At 44.4% G+C, this 12,983-nt stretch overlaps 1 protein-coding gene across 3 annotated transcripts in view; it reads right to left on the reverse strand.

The window, feature by feature from the left end:
• Window positions 1-12,354, reverse strand: part of MGAT4A (alpha-1,3-mannosyl-glycoprotein 4-beta-N-acetylglucosaminyltransferase A) — a 124,867-nt gene extending 112,513 nt beyond the window's left edge. The window contains exons 1-2 of one of the 3 annotated variants that reach the window (XM_044925633.2): window positions 12,231-12,354; window positions 4,992-5,312 (exon numbers count right to left, since the gene is read on the reverse strand). In XM_044925633.2, the coding sequence (XP_044781568.1) occupies window positions 4,992-5,085 (94 nt within the window). In that variant the 5' untranslated portion in view covers window positions 5,086-5,312; window positions 12,231-12,354. Of the gene's footprint in view, window positions 1-4,991; window positions 5,313-5,709; window positions 6,225-9,819; window positions 9,908-12,230 lie in introns of those variants that run through there. The other 2 variants (XM_025260681.3, XM_044925634.2) reach the window with 2 other exon arrangements.
• Between the last annotated feature and the right edge of the window lie 629 nt (window positions 12,355-12,983).

Below are 12,983 nucleotides of genomic sequence, written 5' to 3' on the forward strand. Positions count from 1 at the left end.
TCTTCAACTTTCTGGAATACTTTGAGAAGTATTTAAATGTTCTTTAAACATTTGGTAGAACTCACCTGTGGAGCTATCTGATCCTGGACATTTGTTATTCTGGAGGTGTTTATTTTTAATTACTGTTTAACTTCATTAAGGTAATCAGTTTGCTCAGATTTTTTATTTCTTCCTGATTCAATCTTGGAAGACTGTATGTTTCTAGGAATTTATCCATTATTTCTAGGTTGTGCATTTGCTAAGATACAAATTTTCATAGTAATCTCTTACATTTTATATTTTTGTAGTATCAGTTGTAACTTCTCTTTCATTTTTAATTTTATTTGGGCCTTCTTTTATTGTTGAGGAGTCCAGCTAAAGGTTTACTGATTTTGTTTATCTTTTCCAAGGACCAGATGTTAGTTTCTTTCATTCATATTTGCTGCTGCTTTTTTCATCTCTATTTCATTTACTCCCACTCTGATCTTTATTATTTCCTTACTTGTACTACCTTGGGGCTTTGTTATTCTTTTTCTAGTTCCTTTATGTGTAAGGTTTGATTGTTTGAGATTGTTACTATTTCCCAAGGTAAGCCTGTATTGCTGTACACTTCCCTCTTAAAGAAGTCTTCTCTGTGTCCCATAAATCTTGGAATGCTGTGTTCCCATCTTCATTTGTCTCAAAGTATATTTTTATTTCCTCTTCGATATCTTCAATGACCCACTGATTGTTTAGTAGCATATTGTTTAGACTCCACATATTTTTTTTTTTCCAGTAGTTGATTCCTAGTCTCATACTGCAGTGGTCAGAAAAGGTGCTTAATATGATTTAAATCGTCTTAAATTCTCTGAGACTTGCTTTGTGGCCTAGCAGGTGATCTATCCTGGAGAATACGGATTACATGCACACTTCAGAACAATGAGCATTCTGCTCATTTGGAGTTGAAAGGCCTATATATATTTAATCCATCTGACCTAATGTGCCATTTAATGCCAATGTTTCCTTATTGATTCTCTGTCTGGATGATCTATCCACATTGATTTAAGTGGGGTGTTAAAGTTCCCTACTCACTATATTGTTAATTACTCCCTTTATGTCTGTTAATAACTGCTTTATGTATTTAGATGTTCCTATGTTGGGTACCCCATGGACAGAGGAGTCTGGCAGGCTACAGTCCATAGGGTCATGAAGAGTTGGACATGACTGAAATGACATAGCACACTTTTTTTTATTCCACCCCCTCATTTTACATTTTTGATCTCATCTTTTATATATTTTTACTTTGTCCACTCCCTAATTATTGTATGTATACATTTTTATTGATAGTTATATGATTTTACTAGCTTTGTCTTTTAACCTTCATATTAGGTATACAGGTGGTTGATTCCCCTACCCTTACTGTATTTTTGCCTTAGAATAGATAAAGAATTCTTCAAGTTTAAATTTTTAAATAGGCAAAGACCCTGAATAGACATTTTTTCTGAAGAAGATATACAAATGGCTAATAAGTACATAAAAAGATGCTAGATATTATTAGAAATACAAATAAAAACCACAATGATATACTAATTCACTACCGCTAGGACAAGTAGAACCCAAAAGCCAGGAAACACGTATCATCAAGAATGTAAAGAAACTGTAACCCTCATATCCTGTTGGAGGAAATGCACAAGGGTCCAGCTTCTTTGGGAAAAAAGTCTGGCAGCTCCTCAAGTGATTAAATATAGAGTTTCCACATGACCCAGCAGTTCTACTTGTAGATAAAGAGAAATGAAAATACATGTCCACACAGAAACACATACATGAATGTTAGGTATCCCTAAGGACAGGGGTCTAAGATGTCCAGTTTCTGGATTGTGCCTGACCAAAATAGGAAATTCATCAGGAGAACCACCCCCCCTCAACACACACACACACACACACACACACGAGTAAGACACACAATTATTCTTGTCCCACTCTCACACCTGCGTACAGCTTTCCCACTGTGCTTTCCACACACTTGGAATTCTGTCTCATTTTTTAATGTGAGAATCCAGTATACCCTGCAGAAACTTGTACCCTGGCCTGAACGCCAGCTTTCCTAGTGGAGTTACTGATATCTTCCCCAAATTATGCCAATCCCATGGACCAGCTCATTTATTCTTTCGAGTGGTAAATGAAGACCTAGGATAAATATGATAGGGACCACACTGGGATTACCAGCTAAGCCCTGGGACAGTCCTGGAATGCTATCTGCCAACCACAATGAATATCTTACAATTCCAAAGCACAAATACTCCACACTCTCTCAGAGCTTCATGAAAGTAAAGGCAGCTCCCTCTACCTGCCATGCCCACTCTCCCCTAATCTGCCTGGTCTCTGATCTTCTGGGCAGCAGACCAATAGCTAAGAGCATCATCTCTGGAACCAGCCTGACTGAGTCTAAACTTCACTCTTCCACTTAATGTATGACCTTGACAAGTTTCTTATACTCAGCCTTGGTTTCCTCATCTATAGAAAGTGAGTAATCATACTTCCTAGGGTTGTTATGAGGATTAAATGAGACTATGTTATTGTTTCAAAACTTATAATATGCACTCTGTTACTGCTCTATCAGATGGTATCACATTTTTTTACTTGCACCTTCCCCTACTGGTTCTTGAGATTTCCAAAGGTGAGTAGTTTCTCCTTCCTTTTCATATTTATAGCATATAACACAGAGATGGGCACGAGGTAGGTACAGGAAAGGGAGTGATGCATGCATGAAAAATAAAAACTCTGAGCCCAGCAACATCCAGCGATTACGGAAACCACGCTTTCAATATAAAAAGCAGAGCATGTGGTTTATGAGTGTACAAGAATTAAACATCTGAAATGAGGCCGGCTCTGGAAAATCCAGGCTGACTGCCAGAACCATCTAGAAAGAATCCAAATGCTCAGCAGTTAGAGTGGTTACATAAACGATGTCATTAAAGCACAGGGGATTTTACATAAGCACGACAGGAGACCTCTGTTGATACCTGAAAGAGTTCAGACAAAACACCAAGCCGAAAAACAGAGCAGAAAAATATGCACAGGAGGATTACAGCTGCTCAGAGTGCCACCCGAAACAGAGAGACTGTGTGTGTGTGGCTCGAATACCACATTCTTTCCCATTCTGGTGACAAAACCTGTATATTCTTTTTAATTAATATTGATTCTAAAGACAACCTAACACACACAAAAATAGTGCTTATTAATGGCTTTACATAAGAAATAAGATAAATGGAATGGAGACTTCAAAAGTGTTAACACTTTAAATAAGACACAGTCAAAAGGGTCAAGTTTCTGTTACTATAACTTTCTGGGTAGATAAGTTTCCTGATAAGAAAAAATTTCATATACTCTTATGATTAAGTCTCTTATTTTCTAAGTTGACCGCTAAAGCCAGTCATACGTTCTACTCACGTCAGGGCCAACCAATAGTTTGATTAACTAAGTTCTTCCTAAGTAAGTCCTCTCCTTTTGGTATGATTAAAAAATGAAATCTAAAATGTATGTATTTGTCTGCAAAGAAGAAAGATCTTCAGTAAGTGTTTTATTCATTTTCCCCCCAAAGAATGCCTTCCAAAATTAGAGCCCAACTCAGAGAAAGAGAAAAACAATACTAAACTTGCTCAAAGCACAGAGTACATTTGCTTGCTTATATCAGCTTATTTCATGAATACATGCACATTGACACAGATATATACATATCTACACACACTGAGCGACCTCACTTTCACTTTTCACTTTCATGCACAACCCGCTCTGGTGTTCTTGCCTGGAGAATCCCAGGGACGGGGCAGCCTGGTGGGCTGCCGTCTATGGGGTCGCACAGAGTCGGACACGACTGAAGTGACTTAGCAGCAGCACACACACACCAGAGAAAAATTAATAGAGAATAAAGTTACCTTCATGCAAGTCAATAATGCCAACAATAGCACCTTTTGATAACCAAGTGATGATTACTACTCTACCCTGACTCTAACAAATCTCCATTCTTCTTGCCATTAATATTTCCTAGATTAATATGAGGAAAAGAGATATGTACAAAGAAGAGGTAGGAGACTTCCCTGGTGGTCCAGTAGTTAAGAATTCACCTGCCAATGCAGGGGACATGGGTTCAACCTCCGGTCTGGGAAGATCCCATATACTGTGGTACAGCTAAGCCTGTGCACCTACAGCCCACACTGCAACGAGCCACTGCCTGAGAAGTCCACGCACTGCATCGAGAGTAGCCCCTGCTCACCGCAACTAGAGAAAGCCCACAGGCTGCAATCCATATGGCTGCAACTAGGGCAGCCATAAACAAGTAAATTATTTACTTAAAAGTCCACAAATAATAAAAATAGGGGTAGGAATCTACTGTAAATATTTTCAGAGAAATGCACTATCCTTCAATACAGTTCCAATCTCTAAACAGATAACCTTCCTTAAAAACACAGTTCAGTAGTCTCAACAGAATTAATTTTTAAAATTTCAGACTGGAATTTCTCACCCACTTCAAAAATACTTTTGCCTAAAGAGCAACCTATCAACACATGCGGTTTAAATCATTAACTACACAGCACCAAATCATCAGGATAATCAGCGTACAAATTTCATGAAGCCGCTGTGTCCTTCATACAAGTGTTTCATACAACATCCGGTACAAGGAAGCTTATTAAACATTGATGATGTTTAATAATGAAAAATAAAATGCCACAATGAAAGTCTTCATTACTCAACTTGGCTGTCATTTATAATACAAACCGCTGATGAGCATGTTTCTACACGAGCAATTACAAGAAATCAAGAAACAAAGCAAACCCCATTCAAATGAGAAATTTTGTGTCCTCCGTCCAAGAATACTGTTTCATTTCGGTGTCAGAAAGAAACTGGCAGGCCGCCAGCAGATAGCATGAACTACGCAGACTGTAGGGGCGTTCAACTCAGAGCATTTATGCACCGTTGACAAAGCAAAAAGCCAACCACACTGCATGCACGTTTTTTGGAGACGTGTTCCTTACCTTTCCCATTTTGCCATGTTGTATACCAAGATAAAGTGAGGAACGAGGTGACAAATGCTAAAACAGTGGCTACAGTTCCATTTCGGAGCCTCATCTCATTTCACCATCACACTGGTTCATATGTTTATGATGATAACCAAGTCCGTTTCTTTTTATCCTGAAGTCAAGCAAACCCAGTACTCCTGGCTCGGGGCCAACTGAAACAATCAATAGGAGAGGTTCATTTCAGATGCTCAGCAGAACTAGTCTGGCAGCCACACCATTCACGATTACTATTCAGGACTGTCTGCGCGGTCTTCATAGGTGGATGCTTCTTTCTCCCTATTCAAGGGGAAAAGAAAAAGAAAAACTTGCTCAAGGATGCAAAATATTTGTTTCTTCCTTTATCAGTCACTGTTGCAAACAGATTCTTGGCTGGGCTACACTGTATCTGTAAAGATAACCCCCCACATCCAAACGACTCATGTGATATCCTTGAGCGATATGGTTCTTCTCCTCCGGGGAAAAAAGCTTTCAACTATACTCCCTGCTCCTTGGTTCTGTTGTGTCTGTGGAAAGAGAGTCATGGTTACTTATGTAAAGGAAGAAGTGGTGGGGCCCAGGAGAACTCTAATGATCACCCAATGGTTCCTGAGGAACATTCTTCACTCTCTACAATCCTCCTATTGCACAATAATAGTTAATGGCTCAAAATGTTTAAAGAAAACAGACAACTTACAACGGTCAAAAGCCCTGGTCCTAGATCCAGCCCTGCCATTACTTGCATGACTTCAGGCATGTCAATTATCTCGGCTTTGTGGTTTCATCCAGGAACTGAGAAAGCTAACTGTCTCAGCTCCTCCTGTTCTCATAAATAATAAAAAGGTTACAGCGATGACCACTACTGATCATCAGCATAAGATAAATGTAGTTTTTCCAACAATTAACCTACTCCTCAGGTGCAAACTGGGATTATTTTGGCATTTTGAAAACATGGCGACCCAACCAGGATGCCACCGGACCCAGGATTAACCACTGAGCACTGCTTTAACTCAGGAAACCTGGAGATCACCTCCCATCCAGCAAACCTGTTCAGAAAACGGAATGAGGTGGTCTAGTGGTTGAGAATCTGGGTCAGGGGTTTGATCCCGGGTCTGAGAAGATCCCACGTTCCGCAAAGCCACTGAGTCAATGCTCCACAACTCCAACTACTGAAGCCTACGAACCCGGGAGCCCATACTCCCCAACAACAGAAGCCACCTCAACGAGAAGCCCACACGCTGCATCGAAAGAGAGTAGCCCCCACTGACCACAACTAGAGAAAGCCTGCTCGAAGCAACAGAAACCCAGCACAGCCAAAAATAAATAAATCTTTTAAAAAGAAAATAGAATGAAATCATGTCCCTGGAAGTACTTAAGCATAGTACTAGTACTATGTACATAGTACCTAGTACAATTCTAGGTTCTGAATAAATGTCAACTGTATTAATAAAAACAAATAAAACCAAAAACCTGCAGCCAGTCACTGGTTCAGGCCTCTCTGCAAAGAACCAATTTCATTCCCTCGGGGAATGTTAGGCCAGACAAGATATGCATTGATTCCTGGTGGCCCCAAGGGACCACGAGATGCACTTGGCAATCCACTACGCGTCACTCCAGTAGGGTGAGTTAATGCAACTCCAAAAAGGCCTGGGAAGCCCAAGAGACAATTCTCTCTGGCTAAAGCAGCCATTTGTAGGCAATTCAGAAATTATCATCTTAGCTGGTTTGTAAAACTGACCATGGCTAGAAAGCTCCACTAGTGAGAAAAGATCATCTGGATTAATAACGATGATGAGACACTGCAACTCACTAAGCATTTCCTCACGCGCTCTAAATCTTCCAAATTCCGCTTCCCCTACTGTACACACAATGAAATGAACCCAGAGAAGGAACCCTAATTTGCATGACTCTGAAGTCCAAGTTCTCATCCCCCACCCTCTGCCCCTCTGCACCTCAGTCCTGTGAAAAGAAGCTCCAGGGGCACTCCAAGCCTCAGGTTACACTGGAGAATCTTCTGGAGGTGTTATTTTTACCCAGCAGTTTAAAGTGTGAATTAACAAAAAAAAAAAATTAGACTCTACAACAAATACGGATCTATTATGGAATAAACTGCAAAATTCACAGGCAACTTCAAAGTTTCAACTTAAAACCTGAATGAATTTCTCACTTCCTGTACCCTGGGCTGGGCCCTCCTCTCCCCTACTCACACCCAAGCAGCCTGTGAACCCTCCTTGACCAGCAGCTCTGTAGTATTGATATAATATTCTAGAGGCACTGAACTTTTCTACTTCCTCCCTTCCCCTTACTCTCTGCAATCAAGAATTTCCAAAGATACTCTAGCGTTCAAATTATGATTATTTTCTAAAACCAAAGTTATTCCTCTAACATATCCATGTCAACAGTCTTCATGTGAAATCCCAGAATTTCAACTCAATTCCATAAGTACCTAATATACTGTCTTATTAACATATCAACAGGCACTCAAAGGACTTCCCTGGCGGTCCATTGGCTGACTCTGTGCTCCCAATGCAGGGGGCCAGGGTTTGATCCCAGGTCCGGGAACAAGATCCCACATGCTGTAACTAAGACTCAACACAGCCAGATAATTTTTTTTTTAAAGCACTCAATGATTCTGATTATAAAAAAATGAAGGGTTAACTCAGTGAATTATGTAACTTGGAATTTTAATTTTTTCATGGCATTATATGTAGATGCATATAATTTTCTGTTGCTATATCCCCACCAGAGCCCTTTACTTCAAAAAAGATACTGTCCTGATAAGAGATCCAGAAGTATACAGATTATTAGAATAAACATTCAATCAGTAATCACAGGGAAGGTGAAGTGAAGAAGTAGAAAATGAAAGATTTTTGAAACAGTTTTATTTAATACTTATTTGTATGAAAGTCAGTATAAAGGGGTAGAGAGACAAGTAAAAGTGAATGAACTCTATAATGAAAGTAGATTATAGATACACAGTATTGGTAACATGAAAAACATAAGGAATATTAAATATTGGATCCAGGAAGTTATTCATATCTGGTTTGAAGAAAATGCAAATAATGAACTCTACCAACAAACAGGACCTGAAATTCAGCAAGAGAAATACGAGGGCATTTTACTCAGAATATTGTCATACATTTTTAATCAGGGTTTCCACACTAATGAAGTTTAGTTGCACCATAAAAGAGCAAAACCAGTGATCCCTATGCTCTCAAACCAGGAGAGGTAGTTCAGACAGCCAAGAGCCCTCTGGGTTGACTGACTACCTAAGGCAGGAGAAGTGATCCATATTTGTTGTCAGCGTCCACACTCAACAAAAATTTCAATCTAACAGCTTGACGCTCTCTGAGACTATCACTTAACACATCGGAATCCTTAACAACAAAAAGGCAGTGGCTACAGTTATTGGTCATCTCCTCCATCCTGACAAAGATGTTTCCAACTTTCAACTCCAGATCTCAGGCTGGAGAAAAACCTGTTTTATTAACAGTCTTTTAAGGGCTGCAGTCCTATGTTATTATTAGATACATAACCTTTGATTTTAAAGTGTTCTCCGAAATAGTATGTTCCATTGCTAAAAATGCTTGACATATGATTTCACTGCCATTCCAGACAGAACAGGGGTGCCTGAAGGAAAGGCACCCTCATAAATACCATGATGTAAGCCCTGTAACTTTATTCAGCGCGGTTTTATTAAAATTCATTGGTTTTATATTTATAATAGGATTTCTATTTTTCCTTAATACAGCTTACATAACTTCATCGTCCTGTGCGTTTTCAGATTTACACGGTGCGGGCTAAAGAAACCTTTGTTAGGATAACCTGTTAATGACAGTGGTGTTTTTTAACATTCAGAAAAAGAAAGATAAACCATTAAACGCATATTATTCACTTCTAAATTTAGCTTCTAAATTCAAACGAACGACGTTGCCATCTTCTTTGGCCAGAAGTCGTCCGACAGCAAAAGCACAACAGCAAAATATATGGAGAGGGCTGAAAACAGACACTGCGCCTGCTTCTATTTCGCAATCCGGATTGTAAGCAATGAGCGGGCTCCAGAGAAACACTCGCTGCGAGAAATAAAAAGCGGGCGCGCGAGTGGTCTGACTGCCAGCTCATAAAGCACGCCTTCCCGCTGTCACCCGGTGGTACCCTCAGTGGAATCACCTGGCCCCGACCCGGGGATCCCACTCGCAGCTTCCTCGATAGCGGGGAACTGAGGCCTGGGTATGGGGGTGCGCTTACACATAGGACCCGCAGGTCTTGACTTTGTAGGAAAATTCGCCAGAACGGTGCACGCCTCGGGAGCAACCCCGGCCCGCCTCACGCCCGCCCCACCTGCCCCGCGGCCCCGGGACGCCGCCGACTCCGGGACGGGCGTGAGCCCTGGGGCAGTCCCGCGAGCAACTCTGCCTCACCCCCCAAACCCCCACTTTCCTTCACTTTGCCCCAAAGTCGGCGAGCCCCGCCGCGCCACGGAGCGCCGAGAGCGCACCAGGCGCCGGGTGGGCCACCGAAAGAGCGCGCGGCAACGAGGGGCTGCGGCGGCGGAGCGGGGCTGACGGCGCGCCCAGGGCGGCCCAGCCCGCGACCGCCCCCGAGGCCCAGCCCGCCCGCGCCCCGAGACGGCCCCGCAGCAGCCGGAGGCGCACGAGCTCCGGGCCCGGCCGCGGCGCCCGCGGCTCCGTTACCAGCAGGTGGATCTCCCGCGACCCGGCGCCGCCCCTCCATCCCGCGCCCTCCGCGCAGCCGCCCTGCGCCCCTGCTCGAAGCTGCCCGCACGCCGCCGCCGCGAACCCCTCACCCGCCGCCGGCGCTGCCAGTCCTGCCGCGGCCGCCGACGAGCCGCCACCGAGCAGCCGCCGGGCGCCCCCGCCTCCCCGCGCGGCTCCGCCCCGCCGCCGGAGCGCCGCGGCCCCCGCGCCCGGCCCCGCCCGGGACCCCGCCAGCCATTGGCCGCCTGTGCCGTCCCCCGGGCGCCCCCGCGCGGCCCAGCCGCCGGCCGGAGGCCCGCCCGGTTGTCATTTAGGGGCGCCGCCTTGCAGCCTGTACCGTTCTCGTGAGATCTCCCCGCTTCACTCACTGTCACCGCCGGGTCTGGAGCGGCGTCTCCGACCCGGGCTCTAAGCGCTCGGCGGCGCCGGGCCGCCACATCTGGCTTTAATCCTCTCGGGCGTGTGCGCGGAGGCAGCTCAGGCTGCCAACAAAAGGCCCCGGGGAGCCCCCGGCCTCCGCCTGGCGCGCGACCCGACCACCCGGGCTGCCGCGGCCTCAGCGCCTTCCCCCAACTGCGGTCCGCAACCCGCCGCACCCCCCTGGGCAGCATTCCCGGTGACCGGTCCCGGGTCAGCTCCCTCCCTAATCCAGCAAGAGCTTCCGAGGGTCCAGGAGCCTCATCTCCACTAATGGGCATTATTATCCTCAGTTTACCTACCAAGAGTCCAGGACTAGCTTTAGCAAGAAGATAAATAAACTAGGGTTTAAATGCAGATCATTTGAATGCTAAAGCTTCTGATTTTTCCACTACACCACCCTCTCCTGTCCCTTTCTCGCGAGCTCCATGTCCTAATCTATCGCCATTTCTGTAAAGTTGGAGGTTAACTTGAGAACCAAATAGATAATCATCTATTGAGAGATCTGAGTGGTCTGCCTGTTTTTCTTAGTATCCTTTGGTACTAGGACTTGGGTTAGTAACTGGCTTGAGGCCCAGATTTCCTATAGTCTACTGCTGCTGCTGCTAAGTCGCTTCAGTCCTGTCCGACTCTGTGCGACCCCATAGACGGCAGCCCACCAGACTCCCCCGTCCCTGGGATTCTCCAGGCAAGAACACTGGAGTGGGTTGCCATTTCCTTCTCCAATGCATGAAAGTGAAAAGTGAAAGTGAAGTCGCTCAGTCGTGTCTGACTCTAGCGACCTCATGGACTGCAGCCTACCAGGCTTCTCCGTCCATGGGATTTGCTAGGCAAGAGTACTAGAGTGGGTTGCCATTGCCTTCTCCTCCTATAGTCTAAGATAAAGACAATTCCTAGTAGCAAGCTGGCAAAAATTTCATGACCAGATGTAAGTAATAAAGGCTGAAACGTACTCCAATACAACCTTTGATACATTGATATATCTTGGCTGACATATGTCTTGGGAATGGAAAGCCCAAAGCGTTCCATTTGGTGTACAATGCTCAATGACAGGCAATTTCCATGCAGAAGAGAGCACCAGCATTTAACAAAGCCATGTCCACAAGACTGGCCAAAAGCTTAAATTGCCCAGGGAGCTCCCCATTCTATGGGAAGGAAACTGGAGGCCAACAGTACAAATAATAATACAATACAGGACTTCCCTGGTGATCCAATGGTTAAGAATCCACCTGCCAATGCAAGGGACACAGGTTCCATCCCTGATCTGGGAACTAAGATCCCACATGCCGCAGGGCAACTAAGCCCCTGCACCAAAACTACTGAGCCCCAGTGCCGCAGCTACTGAAGCCCACTTGTCTAGAGCCCTGTGCCTGCAACAAGAGAAGACACTGCAATAAGAAGCCCCAGCACCGCAACTAGAGAAAGCCCGTGGTCAGCAACGAAGACCCAGCATAGGCATAAATAAATAAATAACACAATACAAACTGATACAAACAGTGATGTAGGCACTAGTAAGTGATCCAACCAGAATTCAAACCCAGATCTGTTTGACTGGGTTTGAGTCCCTGCAGCATTCCTGTACCCCTCTGCTTATATCTTCAGCAGCTGACAAAATCTTGTTGAGTAGATGACTATTAAAAAGATACATTTCACTCCACTTTCTCCAGTTTTTTTTCTCTCTCAGGAAGGAAATGAAAGCATTCAGAAACATTCTAGAAGCAGAGGCATATGTCAGAGAGAAAGGACAGCTGCAAAGGGCAAGCTTCAACGATGGACTCAATGGGCTTATCCAGGAAGACAGCAGAATTCCCCCTAGACGAAGGTTAGTGGAGAACTGACATCAAAAGACAAAAAACAGGACAAACAGAACTGCCTTCCTTTGGGGCCCTTCTTGATAGCTTATTGCTACTCCATCTGGGAGCAGAAGAATGGGTTTCAGGAGAAATCTGGTGTTACAGTTAAACTTGTCGTAAACCAATCACTTTTAGCTCCACAAAGTCTGGATTTCAGTTTGTTGTCCTAAGAAATGAGAACATCACAGGATATATGCCAAGGTATGGGTTAGAATGGATTTGTCATTCACCTTCACTTTGCAGAGTACATGATCCTGGATTTTCCAATCACTTCTGTCCCGAGTGGTTCAGATGGTAAAGAATCCAGCTGCAATGTGGGAGATCGGGGTTCAGTCCCTGGGTTGGGAAGATCCCCTGGAGAAAAGAAAGGCAATCTACTTCAGTATTCTTGCCTGGGGAAATCCCATGGCCAGAGGAGCCTGGCGGGCTACCGTGTATGGGGCCACAAAGAGTCAGACACGACTGAGCAAAAAACACTTTCACACAAACTCCACTGAGTCTCATCTAGTTCTTTTCTTCATCTTTTCTGCAAGATTCTTTTTTTTTAAGATTTTTTTATGTGGACCATTTTTAAAGTCTTTACCGAATTTGGTACAATATTGTTCCCATTGTACGTTTTGGTTTTTTGGCCCCGAGGCATGTGGGACCTTAGTTCCCCGGCCAGCAATCAAACCAGATCACCCTGCTTTGGAGGTCAGAGTCTTATCCCCTGGACCACCAGCGAAGTCCCTGTGATACTTCACTAGTTCCATTATTCTGCAGCTTCTCTTTTTGCCTTCTCCTGGCCTTTAAGTCCACACAATCAGTGGAAGCTGGGGAGGTATCTAGGCTAAAGTTCTGCCTGTAACTTCACCATTCTACACTCTGTCTCCAACAAAACTGTGATGTGGTGGCTGTTCTGAGTTCCTCAGAGGTGTGGAGGCAGCTGGTGCCTACCCATAGGTGCTTCCAGACTAGTGAGAGAGGTGCGGAAGGAATTAGAC

The sequence above is a fragment of the Bubalus bubalis genome, chromosome 12, assembly GCF_019923935.1.
Source record: "Bubalus bubalis isolate 160015118507 breed Murrah chromosome 12, NDDB_SH_1, whole genome shotgun sequence".
NCBI lineage: Eukaryota > Metazoa > Chordata > Mammalia > Artiodactyla > Bovidae > Bubalus > Bubalus bubalis.